Below are 21452 nucleotides of genomic sequence, written 5' to 3' on the forward strand. Positions count from 1 at the left end.
TTTAAAGATAAGATTGTTTGCTTTTTATTTTTTAATTTTCAAGGCATCAGTATTACAATTTATAAACCAAGTAACAGGGACAGTTCACGGACTGCCCACCAGAAGTGCCTCCAAAGAGGCCAGAGATAACAGAATACCACCTCCAAGTAAAGCCAACATTTTCTTTCCCATGATACACACGGCCAGCAATGATTTTCCATCTCCTGTCTGAAGCCAGCACATCCTCCTCCTGACAGGAAGGAGTGGAGTTCACAGCAAGATTTCTCAGCCTTTTCAGCACAGATTTATTCACCATTATGAAATGCAACCACAGAAGAGCCCAAAACAGATTACACTAGATCCCTACAGCTCACACTGAAAAGCAGTACTGACACACTTCAGCAAGCATGTGCCTACTGGCACCTCAGAGCCCATAATCACATGCTTCAGGGCTGTTCTTCAAATAGAGTTGGAGGTAATTTTTGAATGTCTGTGGGTCAGTCATTGTAGCCTTGACAGCAGGGTCCTCCTTCATGGCCTCCATCCAGCGCTGGAGCTTTGGGGTGTGACTCAAACAGCTACGAGAAAGCAAAGAGACTGAATAACACAAATGGGAAATGTGGAGGGCATCAAGGCAGCAAAACAGTTGAGCAGTTCTGTTTTACTGCTTGTTTTGCTTTCTCTCTCCAAGTATAATGCTCAGGAAAAAAGCAGGTGATGGAAATGCGTATCAGATCATAGAAAACAGACTAATATTTGGAAAGTGAAAGAGTTTTACATAGCTTGTATTCTCTGCAAAGTTGAGCAGAAACACAAATGAGCACTTATTGTGCAAGATATCAGGTTTTTGCTTATGTTATCCCTGCTGCAAAGACATAGCTCTTATTTATCATCTGCTCCAAGTTGAGGGCAGAGGCTTGTGCACCGCTGCCTCCCTCTGGCATGTTTTTTTAATAGTAATTCTTGAAGCAAAGGCTGTGTGCAGTGGTTCAGCCGCCCACGAACCACAAACCTCTCCCCTCGTGCACACCAAGGCAAGGTGTGCAGTTTGTACTGCCCTGCAATTTCCATAACTCAGAATACAGACGCAGCCTATTGAGGAAACTGAGGATTTCCTCAATAATCAGGAATCTGAGGTATTTCCTCAATCCTCAGGAAACTGAGGATGAAAAACTAAATCCACAAACCCAGTCAAGACACACTGGGAAAAATCCACCATGTGGCAAACTGAAACCTTAACAGTGTAAATTATTATTGTCATTCTTTTGACAGATTGATTCAACTAGTTCGCATTACAATTTCCAGCTTCCAAGTTTAGTTAATGCATTTCTCCTAACCCTTACCCAGAAAGCACCTTTTCTTAACACACAATGGCTCTGCTCTTCCGTCATTCAAATACCTTAATAACTCTAAACCTAAGCTCCTGTATTGCTTGTAAAATTTCCCTTTCCAAAGAAGGACCACACAGGAGACAAAGTTGGTCAGCAATCACCAGTTAAGCCCTCATTTTACAGTGTCAGAAGCTTCAATGCTAAGGATTCCCTGCATATTTCTTGTTCTTCAGGAATGGTTCAGGCACCAAGCTGAGACTAACTTTGTATACTGATCTTCCACTTTTATCACCCACTTCATCATACAAGTTGACTCTTGAGTCCTGTCTTAAGCCAGCTATAAAATAGTTTTCCTCTGATATATTTCCCTACATATTAATGCAATACCATGGTAATGGGAGCTGTTTAAGGATATAAGAGACCAAGACATTTATTTACATAGAGAAAAATGCTGTTACAACAGAGACAGATCTATTAGCTATGGGAAAGTAGGATACAGTTTACCCATTTCAAAATAAAATCACTCTCCTTTAGCAACCTAGGATTTCCAAAGATGAACAGAAGACTGCATTTCAACTCTGAGGTTTTGGACCAAGAAACATGAACCTAAGCCTCCATACCTCCATCCCCTTCAAATAAAGGCCATTTCCATGTATGATGTTAAGGATGGAAAGAAAGTCCTACTTTTTGACCACTTCTTCTAGATTTGTCACAATTTCTGTTAAGAAAACAGACCTGGTGAAAGAAAGCTTGTTTACAGAAGATCCCTAAACAACTCATGTCTCTTTTAAGAGGATGCTTCCCCCAAACTGTAACACAACACAAACTTTATTCAGCAGCCCCCAAGAGTGGCCCATTGCTACAGAGTGTGCAAAGAACAGCAACGCTGAGATACACGAGAAGTGAGGCAAGGTACTCACTCCTTCAGCTGGAATGGTTCCAGACGTTCAAACCATGGCCAGATCATGTAGTCAAACATGGAGATTGAGTCCCCACCATAAAACACGGTGTTGCGTTTGGACAGAATCTGCGAGGGACAAGAGATGGCAATTTGCCTCAGAAGGAAAATGACCACACCAGAAGACTACAGTATCAAAAAGCCCACTTTGCAGTGGAATGCAAGCATACTGAAGGGATCAGACAGCAAATAATGGAGATACAGCACATTTCTGAGCAGGCAATATCTGGGGAGCCAGCAATAGTCAGTAAAGCAGCTGTAGTATCCAGCTTAACTGCTTCATACACTGTCAGTTCAGCTCCTTGCCAGAGTTTCAAAAATTGTCACCAAATATTAATCACCACCAAGCTACAGCTTAGGCACAAACAAAAAGTACTTTAGCACTCAGAATCTGTGATTTCTTAGTTGTGAAAAAGCATTAATGGCATAGACTAATCAAACATAACAATGCACACGCATTTCTTGAGCAATAAATCCAGCTAAATTTAACATCTAGGTAAACCAGAACATTGTTTTAGCAGTGATTATTTTCCCACAGTGCTCACAGCCAAGTGGTGTCAGGAAAGCATTAGAACTGGATTTGATTCCACGTGCAAAAGGAACAGGAAGTATAGCATCCACATACACCAGGAAGAGATTCCCACAGCTCAGCACAGAAAACAGGGTCACAGAGAATGTAAGAAGTTCCCCTATTACACTTATGTTTCTGGTATGTTTCAAGAGCCAGTAATCCACATTTAAAATGCTCTGAGGAACCTCCAGAGCTTGTCTGCTTCTTTCTTAAGACTAGTCCCCTCAGTTTTCAGGCACTTTGGCATTTTAAACATGGAACTCCACAGACCTTAGAAATCTTTGTTTTGGACACAGAACGACAACCCTATATTCCTATGGTATTAACTCCCTGTTCCCTAACCCTCACGATCTAGCAGAAGTTTTAAAATCAGTCCTTCATGAAGCAGCAAGCTGTCTGAATTACCAGTGTCTGGCAAAATATAACCCAGCAGTTGTATACTCGAAGAGACAGGAACACAGCTCCCTCTGCCGGGTAGCAGCAAATTAAATACAGAAGTGTTTCAAAACACTTCCCTTCTTGATTATCCATCACAATAGGCAGAGTGAAGTTGGAATGACTGTTCCTTCCTTTCATCCTCAGCTGACCTCCAGCTGCTGCTGCAAAATCCTTCAGAGTATAGTAAAGTAAAGACACTGAAGGAGCAACAAATATTTCACAGCATTAATAAAGCAGAAAGAAGGTTAATTCTTCTTTAATGCTTAATAGATCCGTATTTCAGGGAAGTGACACACACATGGCTTCCACTAAGAACTCATTTGTCATCTGCACCACTTCAGCAGTAGCCCAATCAGACAGACCCAACTAACCTGAAAACAATTTTACTTTAGCAGCTTCAGGGGTTGGGGAAGCAGAATGCACAGGACCATTAGGACAATTAGGAAAGTACCAGAAAGCTATTGACAACTTTGCACCAGAAGACGACAACTGTGGAGGAATGAGTCATGATCAAGCCAGAAAAGCATTAGGCATAGTTGCTAAAGACACAGCATCAATGGATTTGTGATAAAGGCAAATCCAACAGTTGTTCAGACTAGCCAAGAATCACTACTGTGACAGACTGTGAAGTTATTAATACAGCAAAGCCACCTGAAACCCTGAAGCTCTGCTGAAGTTGCCTTACCCCACCACAGCAGAACATGGACCAGGACAGGATTCCCGTAAGGCATAGTTTACATTCTGCTTCCCCCCAAAGATAAGCTCTTGAACCAAAAAAGGTGTTACATCATCACTGGGTTATCTGCACTGATTTCAGCAGAGCTCCAGTACAGATACACTTCAGCAGCTCAGACTCCTCAGCCCTTACTCTTAGAAAAGGCTGTAAGGTCTCCTTACATTTAAAGCAGCACAAAGATACCTAAGACAACAGCAGTCAGCTAGAACTAAAAAGAACTCCAGATGTCCACACAATCTTCATCATATAGATGAAGTTTACTTTAGCCACTTGGAATTTAATTATGCTGCTGTGCAGCCTAGGATGAGGAGAGTAAAATGAAAGATTGTTCATTGCTGTATTTATCAACTAAACAAGAAAAGATCTAGCTCCAAAGGCCAAAGCACAAAAGAAAAAAGGGATCATACAATGACTAGCAAACTGCTCATTATCATGAAATATTCTTACCTCTTCAAGTTTGCCAAGCTTTTCAACAATCTCTGCTTTCAGGGCCGTGGTATCCTGTCCATCTTTGGCTGCCACAACACACTTGAAAACTATGGGTGTTATCTATACAAAGGAAAACAAAATATTTAATTTTCCTCTTACAATAATACAAACAAGTAACTCAGAGCTTAAAATGTTAGATGTTAAGGTATTAGATGCAAGTCAAATCTTAACGATTTAACTTTAAAGAGTTAAATTAAGTCCATTAATAAAAATGTTATACTTTAGAAAAGGTAAACATGTTTAAAAGAAGAATTAACTGAAAGACTAATTCATTTTAGTCTTGTTTTAAGAGGAGAACAATTAAAAGAAGGACATGTTTCCCATCCACATACACTACCAAAAAAAGCAGCAAAAGAATACCCAGGTGCAGAGCAGTACTCTTTTCCCAGTTACACATTTCTTAAACCCAAATACACTGATTACAAAAATTTAAGGTACTTTAACAGATATGCAAGCCAGAATATGCAGGCTTTTACACACCTGTGCATTTTCCAATTTGGTAAATCCCAGAGAAATTGACATACAGTACCAGAAAGTTACCCTAAATTATATTCTTAAAAGCTCATAAGCAAACGTTTTTCCAAGATCTTGTCATTCATACAACCAACATTCAGTGCACATTGCGTTTCTTGCAACACGCTTCCCTGTAACCTTCTCCCTATCACGTCTATTCAGAAAAGCCTGTTGTAAATACATCTTCCCTTCTGTCCCCCTTCTTTGTACACACCTCTTTGCATCTCCCATTGCTTCCTCTCCTCTGCTGCCTCTTATCTAAGCTGACTTGTTTCACTTCCTAGACCCTTCAAAGCACACGCTTGTACAGAGAGGTTACTTTCAGTCAGCTACAATGCCCTGAGCACCAAAGCCAGTCTCCTTATATATGTCCCATATCTGCAGGCACCTGCCATTTCTCGTCCACTCTGTAGGCTCTCTCAGGCAGGCACTCTTCACATTCCACATTCAGACAGTACTTCCTACATAATTACTCTGATTAAAATACAGCAATTATCACTGCCAAGGTCTGAAGCATTCAGCTGGTTTGCCCCATTAACCTTTTCTATTGTAGGATGCTCAAAATCCTACCCTCAGCTGTATACACTTTCACTAGCTTGGCTGTCTTCCTGCACTCATCACTGCACATAAATGCTGGGAGCAACTCAGATGCACAGGGGTTTGTAGCTACAGCAAGAGACCCCAAATAATCCCTATTATTTAAATGCTATTTAAATGTTATTTAAATGCTTTTCCCAGACACTGTCTTAAAGGATGAAAGCAGCATTAGCAACAGAGCTGCAGTTTTTGGTGCAATGGTAAAGAAACACATTCCCACCCTTATCACACAGTACCTTTGAGAAGTTTTCCAAGAGCATCTTCTGAAGGGCTCGCTCATATGGATCCGAAGGCATCAACTTCTTCCCTGGAAACGCTTCATCCAAATATTCGCAAGTGATTGGGGACTCATAGACCAGCTGGCCCTTGCTGGTCTCCAGAACAGGAACCAACCCAAAGGGGTTCTTCTCAAAGAACCAGTCAGGTTTGTTCTTCAGGTTGATGTTGATTATTTCATGGCTAAAAGTAAAAGAAACAACACCTAAACAGGCTCAGTTCTGCTATGGTTCACTACATGCCATGGTGAAATCCACTCATTACACCTCAACAGCTACAGAACTTGAGAGGCTGAATCCTTGTTCCCCTGCTCTCCCTAGTCTTCTCTGAAGCCCTTTGCAAGACTAACCAGTTGGCACGTAGAAATACTGCCAGGGGGCACTTCCCTTTGCTGGAAAAAATCAGCACCGACTTACAGTGAGTTGTCTGTTAAACTAATAAAAGACATATGAACAGTCTAAAAGCACACAGAGGCAGGCAGCCCTTATGTTAAAAAAAAATTATAATAAAAAATTCTTAGAATGGTTTGGATTGGAAGGAACCTTCAAGATCATTTAGTTTCAACACCCCTACCATAGGTAGCAGCATCTCCCACTAGACCAGGTTGCTCGAGGCCCCATCCCACCTGGCCTTGAACACAACTTCCCTGACCAATCTGTTCCAGTGTCTCACTACCCTCACAGTAAATGGTATCTTCCTAATATCCAATCTAAATCTGCACTCTTCCAGTTTAAAAAGTGTTACTTCTTGTCCCATCACCACATGTCCCTGTGAAAAGTCCATCCCTAGCCTCCTTGTAGGCTTTCTTCAGGTACTGCAAGGCTGCTATAAGGAACCTGGTCAGAAAGGAGACTTAGAGCTTGACCTTTGAGTCAAGCTCAGAAGGCAGCACACTTATCAATGCAGATTCAGGGGCACTCTAAGAAAGATGTACTTGACTACAAACAAGTTACACTGTAATTAAGAAATACAGCTGAACTTTAACCTGACCTTACATCAAATTGCAAATCAAGAATAGATCCTGTTTTAAAAGATACATGGGAAATACAGTATGATACTGTAAAAGAGATGTAAGTCATATGCTGTGTTATATAGGTGACCCCAGAAAATTCCTAGTAAGCCCAAAGGTCTTCTAAACACAACTGAACTTTCAAAACAACTGACAGGTTACCAGAAGGTAACTACCACCTTCAGGTAGCCATAAAACCCCTCCAAAATCACTATACTAGGAAAAACCTCCATGCTCCAAAATCAGCCAAAAAAAAAAAAAATCAGACCAAAGACACTAAATAAAGAGAGAATTACACTGACCTGGAAGATCTAACGCACCCTTAAAAAAAAAAGACCCAAGAAAAACCAAAACAGATTCAGTCAACTCTCATCTTGCTATTATAAGAACCAGCCAACTCCCAGCCCAGTGCTGGTTCACAAACCATTGGCAGGCCTCAGACTCAGTGGAAATCAAAAAAGAGGTGGAAAAACCCATTACTTTGAAGCTGTAAACTGAGGAAAGCATTAGTCCCCATTTAAAAACACTGCAGTGACATGGTATCTTGAAAAAAGCAAGCAAACAAAACAAAGCACAACTACTGAATGCCATTAACTTACTACAGTACAAAGCTGAGAAGACTTTATAGGAACACAGCACATTCCCTCTTTTAAGAAGGCCAGCCACTCACTGTTGTGTTCTGCTACGAAGTAATGTAAGAGAAGCATTGAATATTCACATCTCCTGTGATTCTCCCTGCAGCTTCCATCAAAACCAAACAACACAAACTACGGCTCTACTCACATTTACCCAGGACAAGCAGCTCTAACACTGTTTATTGCAAACAATCAGGATGACAACTGAGGAAAAAAAATAAATCAATCCCTTGGGGTGTTTTTTCCTACTGATAAACTTTGGGCCTTTACATCACAGGTTTCACACACGGCCTACTTATTTCCCATTTCAGCAACATCCCTCCCCCCCCAAAAAAAAAAGCCTTCAGAAATGCAAGTTTTATAACGAAATCGGCCACAGAAACTGGATTTAACATCCCTGAGAGAACCGAGCGAGAACAAGAGGCAGGTAGGACGCTCAGAGAGGAAGGGAAGCTGGAGTGGCACCCTGCTCCCTGCGGGGAAGGCCTCACCTGATGCCCTTGGCGCGGAGGACCAGCCGCGTCCTCTGGGCGAAGGGGCAGAACCGCATGCTGTACAGCCGGATCACCCCCTCGGGCACCGGCCCCGGGGCCGCGCTGCCTGAGGAGAGAGAAGAGAACCATCCCGGCCGCTGCAGCCAGCGCTCGCCTCACGCACCGCAGCCCCGCCCTCCCCGCACAGGCCGCCCAAGCCCGGCCGCGGCGGTGCAGCAGCCTGCCCGCCGTCCTACCTGCGGGGGCCGGCGCTTACCTTTGCCCAGGCTGCGGGAGTGATCGCCCGCCATCGCGCTCTGCTGCTCCGCACCCCGAGCTTTGCCGCAGCCCGGCCCGGCCCGGCCCCGCCCGCCGCGGGAAGGGCGGAAGCCGCAGCCCCTCCTGCGCTGCCCGGGCCTGCTCGCCCTGCCCGCCCGCGGGCTGCCCGCGCCCTGCCCCGGGCGGCCGGCGCCCACGGAGGGAGGAACGCTTCGGTTTGGGTCAGGGGAAGCACCGTGCTCCCCAGCGGCCGCTCCCCGAGTCCTCCCCACTGGGAGCGCTGAGCTACCGGCTGGGGCAGACGCTGTTCAACCGCCCTCGTTCCTCTCTTTCGTTACAGCTGCAGCGTAACCCGTCCCAGCTGGCCCTGTTAAATGGGAGACCTGTGGCGAAACCCCACCCCGTACCCCTCTTGGGTTGGTTTTTTCAAGCGGTGCCACCAGCAGCCTGCGAGGCGGCAGGCCGCCCTCCCTTGGGAAAGAACGCTGGAATTCAGAAAAATGTGACTGTTTTGTGTAAGGTGTACTCTGTATCTATGTGCAAGTTAAAATTGTAGTCAGAGAGGCGCACGATTAGCAGCACCACAGCCAGCAATCAGCAAGGGCATCCTGGAATAACTAGGCCATGAAGGAGGCAATTAATCACAAGGTCTTAAGGGCGTCTCATGTAAAATCACTAACTTGGCAGAGTTTGAGGTCTGTATGGGTAATTGGACCTAAGGAATGCAGGAGGTGATAAAGCAGAACCAAAATCAAGAAGATTGACAGCTGAACCAGTCTTGGGTACTTGGAGCCCCAGAACTTGAGATGCTGTGTTCTTTAGGTGAAATCAGCTCATTATAATGTCATTGAAATCCTAAAAATCACACCCCAAGGTCAAAAAGGTCCCTGCCGAAGTGAAGACCCTTCCCGAGTACGCGTGACAGTAGAAATAGTGATGTAACCACATTATAACTGTATGTAAATCGCTAACCAATCACTATAAGGAGGATGGACTCGGGCGCTTACTAACTTTATAGTTTTGTGTATAAATACGCTGTGAGAAATCTCATTTAGTGTGCTTGATTTGCGAGAAGGCACCAAGCACCCAGCTTTGTGCAAAGCTGCAATACATAACAACGTCTCCTTCCTAAATGAAGCCTCCTTGGCTGCGTTTTGGGAACTATCTTAAAATGGTAACAGATCTTCTTCCCTCGCTGCCTCCTCCCTCCACAGGGCCTCTGGGGCCAGACATTCTACCCCGGAGGAATTGGAGCTTCTTCAGTCTCTCTAGCGGATCCATATTCACACAGTGGGGAAGTTTTGCCCTTTCATGATTTTGGGTTTACTTTTGTCACTGGAGTTGGGTGCAAGGCATCATGTCACAAAGGCCAGTGATCTCTCCTGCAGACAAACACCGCTAGAGAAGGCCGCTAATAAAGGGACCGTGAACTTGACACCATTATCAATTTAAACAGAAGAACGACATGAGTTTTTGTCAAGTCATTGCTGTTTATGTAATTAGTAAGTGGCTCAGCAGCGAAAGGGAGCGGCAGCTCATTGCACAAGACCGCCATGCCCCAGGCAAACAGAAGCCATACAAAAGATGCCCTTTGCCAACAAAAAAGATTCTCCTGCAGTTAAAATAACTGTGTTAGAGGACACGTTTCTCATTCATCTGAGCACTGGCCATTAGGAAAGATTCAGCAACATTTTGGGTCATGAAAAAACAATAAAATCGAAGTTTATTTTAGCAATTAAGAACACAGGCAGCCTGCTCATTCGCAGGAGCCCAAAGCAGCATCGCAAAATCCGCGTGCTACGATAACCCCTCAAAGGCACCACGGAAAAATAAACCCAGTTCCTCATCCCATCTTGGCTTTGTATAGCAGACAGAGCAACCCTGGCAGCAGGAGGGAAGGCGCAGGCTTGTCCTGCCGCCCCTGGACAGGCTGCCACTCTCCAGGGCGCTGTGGCCTTGCAGTGCTGCAAAACCACACGTCGCCCCTGGACAGATAAATAACAACATGCTAACCCAGGTGAGACGCCATAAATAGCGTTCCTCCTTGTAGGGAAGTGAAAGGGAGATGTTACTGCTAACTCTGCTGTTAAAAGACCTGGAGGCCCTTGCTCTGCCACCAAACCAAAACCGACCCCGCCACGCCCTCCTCGGGCTGCCGGCCCTTTAAATGCCGCCGGGCGCAGCCAATCGGCGGCCGGTTTCAATCCTGGTGGGAGGCGCTGCCTCGGCTAATAGCAGAGGCTGTTCTTGTTGCTAGGAGGCCGGCGTACACAGGCCGGTGGCGGCCTGGGCTGGATGGAGGCGGCCGCTGAGGCCCCGGGCGCGGGTCCGCCCGGTGAAGAGCTTCGCGCCGAGGCCCCGGGGCTCCACCGCTGCTCCTCGGCCGAGGAGGCCGCGCTGGAAGTGAGGTGGGGCCGGCCGGGACCGCCACACACGCCGCACACTGCTGAGTGTCCTGCCCTGTGCCCCCGGGCCCAGCTCCTCTTACCCCGTCAGCTCTCGGCAACTGTGGGAGAATACGGCGGGTTTAGCAGGGAAAGCAAGGGAGGCCGCTGGGCCATGAGTCTGTGGCGGGGTGGCAAGTAGTTGCGGGGGGAGAGGGAAAGAAGCCCTTGTGCTGCAGCACATGGTGGGGAATGAGCCTTGTGCGTGACAATTAGGTTCTCTGCTCTTGGCACAGGGAGGCCCTGAAACGCGGCGTAAGTTTTAAGCTGAAGCTTGATGAGTTGATGAGAAGTGTGGCATGAGTTGTCTTTTCCAGTGTAGTGGTTCTGGCAGCAGATGATCCTGATTAACTTCTGGGGTGTGCTTTTCTCCTCAGTACCTGGCTTGGTGAAACCATACAGTTCAGTTCTGTTCATGACCACATCTGTCTTCTGTTACACCCAGACTACTTCAACCTCTAGAATTTCCATGGCTGTTCTGTACCTCCTAAGCCCCGCTGTCATCTTCTTCTGATAAGGCTCTTAATTTTCCTGGTTTTCCTCACTCCTGCCTTTCTTTCTCAGCATTTTAACCTTCACATCAGAGATTTTCAGATTTCTATTTCCCATAAACATAACTCGCACTATATATATAAAAACACTGTTCTTCCAGAGCTCTTGGCAGTCCAACAACTGGCTTTTTGGTTCTGAACAACTAGAAGCTGTAGATTAATTAAGCACTTCCTGCCCCACCTTGGTTGAGACTTTCACAGCAATCTAGATATTTAGATATTTTTTAATGTAATGAGGCAGATGTTTAAACTTCCTTGCCCATTGTAAGCATTTCAGCTGTTTAGCTGATGCTTATAAGACAAAGACTCATAAATGCAGCACTTTTTAGTGGAAAGAAAGCTATTTGTTCTAGTAGTATGAGAAATGGGTTTCAGCCTTGACCATTCTCATACTTGGAGTATAAAAGAGGTACCATCTGAAGCATGTCACTGGTATTCAGAGGAGATCCCTCCTGTGCAAACTGGTGTTACTTGGAAGAGCTGTGACCCAGGTTTTCTGCTCTGTGAAAACAGTATTATGAAATGAAAATATTATGCAAAATAAAAAATAATTTAAGACCTTTTGAATGTGAAGCAAAGCCCATTTCCATAAAATAGAAAAGCTGAAATTCTGCCTTTCTTATGAGTTAATGTTAGCAGTAGTTGTATGCCTACCAGTTTCAGGGAAGAGTGACAAAATTATTTTGCAGTGGGCAATTGAAATGCTGTGTTCTGTCTTCAGAAAACAGAACTTTGACAAAAGTCGTGGTTTCATATAATCTGTTTTGTATGAACTAGCATTTTCAGTGGCAAAATGCTTGGTAAGGAAATTTCTAATTACTTTGCCCCATCTACATTTCACCAGCTGGCAGAGTTTATGGCTGAAATACTTCTGACACAAGTTTATAACAAGCTGGAGAGAGACACAGCATGGAGAACATGTGGGTGAGCCACAGCTAATTACCTGACTCAGTGTGTACTGAACCAGTCGCAGCTGACATCAGATAACAGCCTGAATCCTTGTCTCCCTGAGTTGTTGCTGGTGGTATAAGGATGATAAATTGTGCTGTCATCCCATTAATTTATCCCTGCAAATGTATTTTCTAGACTTCATTCGAACTCTGCAAACAGAAGTTAAAATTATGTTGTTTCCACTGATTCAGAGCTGGTGTTGGAGAAACACACAGAGCTGGTCCTGTGAGCACGTTCATAAAGGTCTGCTTATGTGCCGTGCCACATCGTGCATCTAGTTCTTGTATAAAAGGTCGGGAAAAACATTCATCAGCTGAAATGTCTCCTCTTTGTTGCCATGGCATTCAGTTCATCTGCACAAGCATGTGATTAGTGTGCTCCCAGTCCCTCTAGCTATGCTTACTCCTCTGGTGCGTAGCAAGAGACCAAAAGCAGGAACTAGCCAGAAAAGATAATGAGAAATGATTGCTGGACATAAATATCTTACGACTATTCATTTGAAAATGCTCCTAACTATGAGACTGCTGAGGCTGTAGTACAATCTTCTAGTAAGAGTGCAGAGGATTAGCAGATGAGCGGATCTTATGACTGACTGACATGAAAGGAGCATAAAAATGCTGCTTGCAATTGCAGAGGATAAAGATCTCTTCCAGTCAAATGCTGTTATTTGGAAGAAGAGATGGAAAGTTTCTGAATAGAAATTAGAGGAGATGCTAATGGCAGTGTTGTACACAGAGGGTATGTGTTACACTGCCAAAACTTTTCTAACTTGGTATTAGCAGGCTAAGCTGTGGTTCAGTCAGACACCTTCACTTAGTGGTAAATGCAAATCCCTTTGGTAATAGGATCCTGGTATTTATCCACACACTGTCTAAAAGGTAAAAACATCTGCAGGCAGTTAAGAATTTGTTGAGACGTTGTAAGTTCATAAGCTGACTCTTATTCAGTAATTTCTTTCAGTCCTTGCGTAACACATCCTGTTTACATTCCAGAGGTTAATTATGTTAAAGTACTGATATCTTTAAAGCAGAAGAGTCCTCCTAGTTAGGTTCATACAAACATGAGCCATACCTTCGTATTTTTTACTTTACAGAGATAAGATTAACTATAAAAATGTGAAAGGGTTAAGCAAACACAATTGGGTCACCAGCAGACTTTGTACCTGTGTAATTCTTTCACAGTAAAGGTATACTCTGTTACGATGATTATATGAGTATAAAACCAGAGCCTGTGAAGTGACTAATTTTATCTTTAGTGAAAGCTGAAGAAGTATAACCACCTCTCCTTTGTGCTCCATCAGCGTAAGACTGACCCCATGTTTTTGGAAACACTGAACTAGTGATTCATAATACTAGATCTTGAAGCTGTTGTGGTTGTGCACATCCCAGGCATCAGTTCACTGTAACTCAGGCTACAGCATTTCATTTTGCACAGTATTTTGAGAAATGTGTGTCTTTGATTAAATGTTTTAACATTCAGTTGCTCTTTCTTAAGTTGGGTTCAGGGATTCCCAAACAAGAACTTTGGCTTTATCAACAACCAAACTGTCTGTTACCCTTGTGGCAACTACATCCTCTTCCTGGACATTGAAACCAAGAAGACGACATTTCTGCAGTGTCAGGCTGGCCAGGTGGGAGCCTTCACAGCAAATGGGAACTCTCAAGTGCTGGCCTTTTCCGACCGAAAGCTGAATCCCATCATATATATCTACAGTTTTCCAGAACTGAATAAACTGACAGAATTAAAAGGTATTGGTGTGGTATCCCTCCCCGTGTTTCACTGACACAATACTTAAATCATAATTTCTGAAGGATATTTTATATGACTTGGAAAACAGTGAGACAGGAAACTGTCTCATGATCAGATGTGTGGAAAGCAATGGGATTTTCCACTACACTACTTTTAGTTAGGTTCAAGCTAGGGAGGAATATGACGGTGTGAAATTGAGCTGTTTGGAAGGGGGGGGAGGGAAATGGAATAAAATGGAATTAATTTTAGGAAAATATAGTCAGAATAACAAAAACATTATACTGCAGTAGGCTCCCAAGCAGACTACTGAAAGCCACATGGAGAAATCTGAGATGTGAGAGAAATGAAGTTTTCTTGCAGTTTAACTTTGGTGACTAGGATCTAGTATATATTTTTGTGTGCTTCATAACATTTCTCTCCTTAGTTGTTGCTTACCCTATCCATGATTCAGTTTTCTTGCAATTTAAATAAGGGTCATATTCCTTGCTTATTTCATGTGCATGAATGAAATTATGGCAGCAAAGGCTTTCAGGGTACTTGGGGAAAAAATAATTTACAAATTCAAGGTGCTATAGAAAAGGGTTGAAAAAATTTCAAGCAGTGACAGGGAACACTTTTATGATCAAATCAAAACAATAATCTGGAGCGAAGCAAAGGAATCAGGGAAACGAAGAATGTCTTTGAAGAGTTAAAGTGGATAAAGGAACTGAAAAGAGTTCTCTGTCTGTCACAGTATACAGTAAAGTCCAGGGCGATTAAAGACCATGTTCTTTATTTTTACATTTCAGGTAATGCTCAGCTGGACTACACTTTACTAGCACTTAGTTACACAGGCCCATATCTAGCCAGTTACTCTTCGATCCCAGAATTTGTTCTTTCAGTATGGTAAGAGTAAAAAAAAAATTTAATACTATTTAAATTTCATTAGTATTGTAATTTGTGTGATGTTTTAGCATAAATTAACAAATGTGTAAGACACACTGGTTGCCATAATATTATTTTTTTTCTGATTGATCATTGTCTGCAAGCTTTCTATACCAAATTTGCCGTTTATTTTCTAGCATTAAAAGCCACTAGTGAGAATTACTCTTGCTTTGCTACACCTTTCTTCTACCTTCTTCAAAATTTTGTTTTTGAAAATCCTTAAGATCTGTTAATTATCTCTTCAGCCTTTGAAGCAGAGTACCATGCTGTTTGTGAAATAAAGTTGCCTGCTGAAAAGATGAAAATCATTCTAAAGGCAATTTCTATTTTCTTTTTGTCCTCCCAGACCATTCAGTGGTCCTCTTAATTACTTGTGCTTGATCTTGGTTCTGTCTTAAAGCTTTGCTCAATGATTACACTACCACAGGTCACTGGGTTAGATCATTATTTTCTGTTCACTGTCTTTAAAAAGACTATTATATAATATAGTGCAGATACAGAAAGAGTATTTTATTTTTTTTAATTTTTCTGTAAAACCATAATCCTGTAGTAAATATTTCTTCGTGCCTCATGAAGAAGAATAATGTTTGCTGTGAGCTCAAATTGTACACAGGAGTTCAGGAAAGATGTCTGTGTGTACATCACAGTAGAAACCAACTAGACAGCCTCACTGGCCTGAGGAGCTTACATGCTGTCACAGCAGAAATAACCACATGCTCTATTGTGTTCATTGTGTGTGCTTCAACAAATACTCACGATCCTGACAGACTTCTCTAGATTATTGTTAAGCATGGAAATATCTGGAAATGTTTAAATTCTTTAAAGTAGTAGCAATTTCCAGGGCCAAACAATTTAAACTATTTGAATCAGCATGGATATGACTATCAGCAGTCGTGAAAGAACCATCCTAGATTCCAGTCAGAAATAATTTAGTAACAACATAGAATTACCTTACAATGTTAAACTTATAATAACTGGAAAAGAGGTGTGTGAATTTCCTGGGAGATCAGAACCTTCATTTCTGCAATTGGATTATATCGTGCATTCACTGTAGAAATGTGTGTGTACAGGTGAAAGAAATCTCAATGTTTAGCATTCTTAATGTGACATTACAATATGGTGATTGCACAGTTCCTGTATTTTAAGCAGGTAGTTTGGAATCAGAGGTACATGAGATGTTTTGAAAGTTATGTCAGTCTCAATATATAGAAAGCTTAGGGATCACTAAGAGCTGCCTTTCATTTGAAATATTTTATGCCTAGATCTTTGTTCTTTTCTGTTCAAAGGGGAGGCTTAATGCCAGATTCTTTTTCAGATACATGTGCCAAGTAGTTTCAGATCTTAATAAACTATCTACTATAAAAGAGTGCTGGCACATGCTGCTGAGGATGAGATGAGAACATGTTGACAGATCTTTAGAGAGTGTGCTACACTGGTATTCTTGAAAGTCAGAATTGCAGCTTATAACTTTCTTTAATTTTGATGGGAGTGACTGTGTATGTGTGAGTTCTTACCATTGTTTTGCATATGCTATCATTCTAACCATTCTTCCATTCCAGTTCTAACCATTGTCTTGCATCCTGACCTGTTTCTGTGAGTGAATTTATTTCAGGCTAGAACAACAGGATTATACTAAATCTATTTACAGCAGTGTGTGCATTTTACATTTTCTTCCTCTCAGCAGTAATGACAAATACTACATCTATAAATGTTATTTAGATTAACAGTCAGATGTATTATCCAAGAAATTAAGAAGCAGTTTTAACCATTTTATTCAAATTATGTTAATCAGTTCTTGGACAGCACCTAAAAGTGCAAATGCCGTCAAGAATTAATCTGGATAATGGTAAATATGCAAATTAGATGGCAAGAATATAAAATAGGCTACACTGGACAAAATAAAAGTCAGTGGAAAGCAGATCCCCAGGCTTGTGTCAGCTATACATAACAGCCCCATACAAATTCTGCTCTGTTTTGTGCTCAGGTTAGTTAATGCAGCCATAGCTTGTATGTCTGCATTCATAACACAATTACTCTATTACCGAAGTAATTAATCCTCGCAGCCTGACTGTGTTTAAATTCCTAATTATAATACCTTCCAACTGCAAGCCTGCAAGCTCTGTAATCATTATTTTATGAACTGGAGAAGCAAGGCTGAGGTCTGGGGTGCTGAAGAGTTAATTGTTTCAGCCCTTTCAAGTAGTCACCAATGGAACTGATGAAAAAAATTCCATGTCTCTTGACACTGTTGGTCTTTTCACAAAAGCAAGTGCATGATTACGTTTCTAAAATACCAGTTTTCAAGAATATTTTACTATTGCAAGTGCAAATTACTCCTGGGGAGATTCCAATTGGACAGCAGAAGAATATTTTTCACTATGACAACAGTTGGATGCTGGAATAATCTTCCCAAGGAAGTGGTGGATTCCCCATCACTGGACACTTTTAAGACCCAGGTTGACAAGGTTCTGGGCCATCTCACTTAACTGTGTTCCTACTTAGAAAGGTTGTACCAGATGATCCTTGAGATCCCTTCTGACCTGGCATCCCATGATTCTATGATTCTGTTCAAACTTCTTGTAGCAGTAATAATCTGATGTGTGGCTGATCAATCAACTATTTACATTCTCAACAGTACCTAACTTGTATGACAGCAGAAAATTTTTGTCAGTGACAAAGTATTTGTTTTCCAAATGTGATCTTGAATAATCACATCCAGAACTTTGGCTTTAATGTTTTTGACTTATTTAATGGATTTGATTTTCTCTTACTCTTCTTTTTGAAGGAACTGGCAAGAAAATATCCTTCTGTGCAGTGAGTCTCAGCCAGGGGTAACAGCAACCTCTTTAAGTTTTAATCCTATGAATTGGCAACGACTATGTATTGTTAGTGAGAGCTCTGTTACTATCTGGCATATTGAAAGGAATAATGATGAGCATCACCTTAAGCAAAAGTAAGTGGAACACCCTTCAGGTGAAGAGAGAAATCTAGAAGTATATTTCAATAACTAAGACTAGCAACCTACATCTGTTTGCAAAGAATTTAATCCCATTTAGTTCATGTAGTAATTGCAATCAGTAATTGCTAAATCAAAACCTGTGTGAATCTATCTAGGCAATCAAATTAATTTAATTTATTATTTCATTTCTTAGCTCTCACATGTCCACATTATGCAGACCATGAAGCTAATACTAATCAGCTGCTTTGGCAGCCTCTATCAAAATCTGCATGACTGAATTCAGGTAGTGTCTGGACTGCAAGGATCTATGTTAAGCATTGTTTTTGTATCTATGAAACCACCAAATTTGGATCAAGTTGCTTCCTAGTAAGCATAGCTAAACAACATGTTGTTGTATTAAAAATGGTACCAAAAGCAGTATCAGTTTTCTGTGTGATTTCCAGCTTGTGTGGCTGATTTGCAGGTCCAGAGGGGGTGGTTCTGTCAGTGCAGTTCACTGAATTCTGAGGGGGTTTTTTGCCTTTTGCTAGTGTAGAATACACATGTGAAAATACATGTGTACTCCTTTTTCCTCAGTTTTCATTCCATTCTATTCCATAGAAGTTTAACCTCTACTGAGAACTGTTTATTTTACATATTTTTTTTCAAAGTCATAAATCAACGTAGTTTGTAAACTGCAGAATCCTCAGCTCCCACATGGGAACAGCCACTCATGCACTAATTACCAGTGTGCAACAGGCAAATACTATTTCTAATTTTCATCATCACTAAACTTTCTCTAAATAAACATTAAGCATGAATCCTCACAGCTTTTGCAAGTTAGGTGTGTGACTTTATTAATCCTGGTTAATAAGGACACACTACCACAGAACAGTTGTTTGTACAAGGGAACAAGAAAAGGCACTGAGCTAGAACATGGCAATCCATTTTTGCCAGTTAGGAGCATTCCTCTTTGTAGCAGAATTACTGTTACTTTTCAGTGAAATGGTATGTGCCATGTAGAATGATTGTCTACAACAATTCTCCATTAGTCTTGCAGAAATAAAGCTCATTAACTGAGTTGGTGTCTCAAGGGTTTGAAAACATGCTTCTCAGTTTTGTATCAGCGTTTGCTATTTGTAATATTTCTTCTCTTCAGACAGTGTCTTTTTGCTTTTTCGCAGCCCTGTGAAACTCCCTGATGGACAAGGGTCAATGAATCCTGATGAGGGTTTGTTTTTCCCAGTTTTTCACAGTGAAGATCCATACTATGGCCCAGATTTGCCAGTTTCAGCCATTGCTGGACTGGTAGGAGATGAAGCAGAAACATTCATGGTAGTTACTGGTCTTTTTTCTTTGTAATATTCAAAATTATTATACTTTTATGCAAATAGGTGTTAATAAATTAAAAATTTTACCATCAGTTAAGCAGGTGCTACCCAGTAAATAGATCTGTTATCTTAACAATGTTTTTGAAATCCATTTTAACATGAGTTTTAGAAGGCATGCTACTACTGCACAGTGCAGTACAATGTAGAGATTTCTGACACAGGTCCTAGCATAGTAATGTCTGTGCAGTGGAGGTACTAAGCTATGTCCAAGAAGCAGTATAAGCAGGTCAGCATTTAACCATGCCCAAGTTAATATCACCTGCTGAAACCCTGAAAATCTATTCCCATGCTAAACTGATAGTAACCTTCAGGTATCCTTACTTCCCTTTGGGATTTGTTTTCAATTTGACTCTGAAAATGTCTCAAGCTATGGAAACATTGAAGACTTTATTCCAGACAGCAGCCCCTGCTTCTGAAGTACATTCCCATACCCCTGTTAGTGTTGGACCTGCTCATTTTTACTGGTCAGCCTCCGTTGAGGTGCCTCTTTTCAGAGGCTTCAAAAGTGTTCTCTCTTTCTTTGAGATTTACTTTTTACCTGACTGCTGACTTGAAGCATCTTCCAGTGTGATAATATTTAACTTGCAAATCTAGGATTCTCGTGTAAGATTAGGACCATCAATATCTGTTTGTTGGCTTGTTATATATATGAGACACAAAAACTACCATGAATAAGATGATACTGATATTATACTCAGTTTTTTCAATGCACAAATGTGAGCTCTGTGTTATCAGACTAGTATACCACAGGTTTCTGCCATAAACTTCTATAAAGCAGAATAAAAAATAAAAATAGGGCATGCTGCTTTCCTGACCTCATCCTCTTTTCTTGGTTTCATGCATTCAGATTCAAAGAGGTTTTCAACTGTGTAACTGCTGATGTCCTTGTGGAGAACCGTTTATTTATACTATTATTTAAAGGAGTTGTTCTCAACCTGTAGTCCATTGTTCTTGGAGGCCGTAGCCCACTCCTAAGGAATGTGTGAGTGGCAAGAAAAGCCAGCCCATTCCCAGTGCACTTGTTGACTTCTTTGTAACGTGTTACAATTCCATGCTCTAGAACATGATCCTGAGCCTGGGTATGTACCAAAGTGTAACCACAAGGGGGCAGCAGAGTGAAAGGAACTGACATACCCTATAGCTTCTGATCCTTTTCTTGCCTTGGATATATTTTTGTTTCAGTTTTTCTGGGGGGCTGAGTTTCCTGAACGTGCTTTACCATTACAAGACCACTTGACTCCACTGCTTCCCGAACACCAATTTTATTCCATTGTTTTTAATAAAGCTTTTCATTACAAGGATCCATCCTGGATTATTTTTTTTTTCTCTGAGGAGATGCCACTCAAAAGGGAGAGAAGTTAAAAACAAAGATGGTATTATTATTATTAGGCACCACCATACCAATGCACTGTTCAAGAAGCAACCTGGTTTGGGATTTACACAGTTTCATCCTAGTTTATGTTTATTTTTAAAGATATCAATGACAGCAGATAGAAGGGAACATTAAAACAGTTGTCTTTACACAGAAAGCTTCTGATTCACAGTTGTTCAGTTACAACTTTCCCAAAAATTTGTGATGTTCAAGCCTCATAAAATCAGAAAATGCCTATATAAATGTTTCTCTGGGTGATGTAAGGCCCCATTTGTTATAGATTTATTACTTTTTGTCTTCTTTGATTTATAAAGTAAATATTAATATACTTTATTTCTGTATAATTTTCACCCTGAGAAATTAAAAATGCTTTGTAAGCATAGAGAGTAAGTTACTTACCCAGAATCATATAAGAAGTTCTTGGCGTATTTTACATGAAATCTGGGTACTTACAAATATGTCCTGTGTTTTCATCAAAAGTCCACCTGTATTCCCTTTTTTTCCCAGAACCTTTAGTGAAACAGCAGGTGTTTTATAGAATTATAGACTCTTCTTTTTTTTTTTTTCATCCATCCTATTGTCTAGTGTTCCCCACCACTACTTCTCACATGCATGATTCTTTGAATTTTCTCTTTTAAATCATCTTTCAAGGTTTTCTTGTGTTTGTTTTCTCCCTGCCTCCCTGAATTCTCTTCAATTTGGTTCTTTCTATCATGGCATTTATGTGACTCCTGTTACTGTTGAATCTGAACAGATCACTGTCTTTATTAATATTTGGTGGGGAAGCTCTCTTCTTCCTGTTAAATGGATCATGGATTTATGAGATTTATTTTAGCAAAATGAAGTTC

General features: G+C 41.5%; 2 protein-coding genes across 2 annotated transcripts in view; one reads left to right on the plus strand and one right to left on the minus strand.

The window, feature by feature from the left end:
* On the minus strand, positions 1-8424 carry GSTO1 (glutathione S-transferase omega 1). Its single transcript, XM_051617099.1, has 6 exons — positions 8283-8424; positions 8024-8132; positions 5849-6071; positions 4461-4562; positions 2231-2337; positions 1-557 (listed from the first exon to the last, which is right to left on the minus strand). The coding sequence occupies exons 1-6, from the start codon at positions 8314-8316 to the stop codon at positions 404-406; spliced, it is 729 nt and encodes a 242-aa protein (XP_051473059.1). The 5' UTR covers positions 8317-8424; the 3' UTR covers positions 1-403.
* A 2155-nt stretch (positions 8425-10579) lies between these two features.
* The window catches only part of CFAP43 (cilia and flagella associated protein 43), a 45057-nt gene continuing 34184 nt past the window's right edge, over positions 10580-21452 (plus strand). The window contains exons 1-5 of the mRNA XM_051617098.1: positions 10580-10692; positions 13725-13978; positions 14768-14864; positions 17689-17856; positions 19026-19176. Coding sequence (XP_051473058.1) covers positions 10580-10692; positions 13725-13978; positions 14768-14864; positions 17689-17856; positions 19026-19176 — 783 coding nt within the window. The remainder of the gene's footprint in view (positions 10693-13724; positions 13979-14767; positions 14865-17688; positions 17857-19025; positions 19177-21452) is intronic.

The sequence above is a fragment of the Apus apus genome, chromosome 4 (assembly GCF_020740795.1).
Source record: "Apus apus isolate bApuApu2 chromosome 4, bApuApu2.pri.cur, whole genome shotgun sequence".
Lineage (NCBI taxonomy): Eukaryota > Metazoa > Chordata > Aves > Apodiformes > Apodidae > Apus > Apus apus.

What these genes read in the sequence shown, in the direction of transcription:
- GSTO1 (XM_051617099.1), bottom strand. Translation starts at nt 8,316, where the DNA reads ATGGCGGGCGATCACTCCCGCAGCCTGGGCAAAG. An exon ending in CTCCCGCAGCCTGGGCAAAG is followed by an intron (nt 8,133 to 8,282) that starts GTAAGCGCCGGC and finishes CTCTCTCCTCAG; the next exon opens with GCAGCGCGGCCCCGGGGCCG. An exon ending in CTCCGCGCCAAGGGCATCAG is followed by an intron (nt 6,072 to 8,023) that starts GTGAGGCCTTCC and finishes TTTTACTTTTAG; the next exon opens with CCATGAAATAATCAACATCA.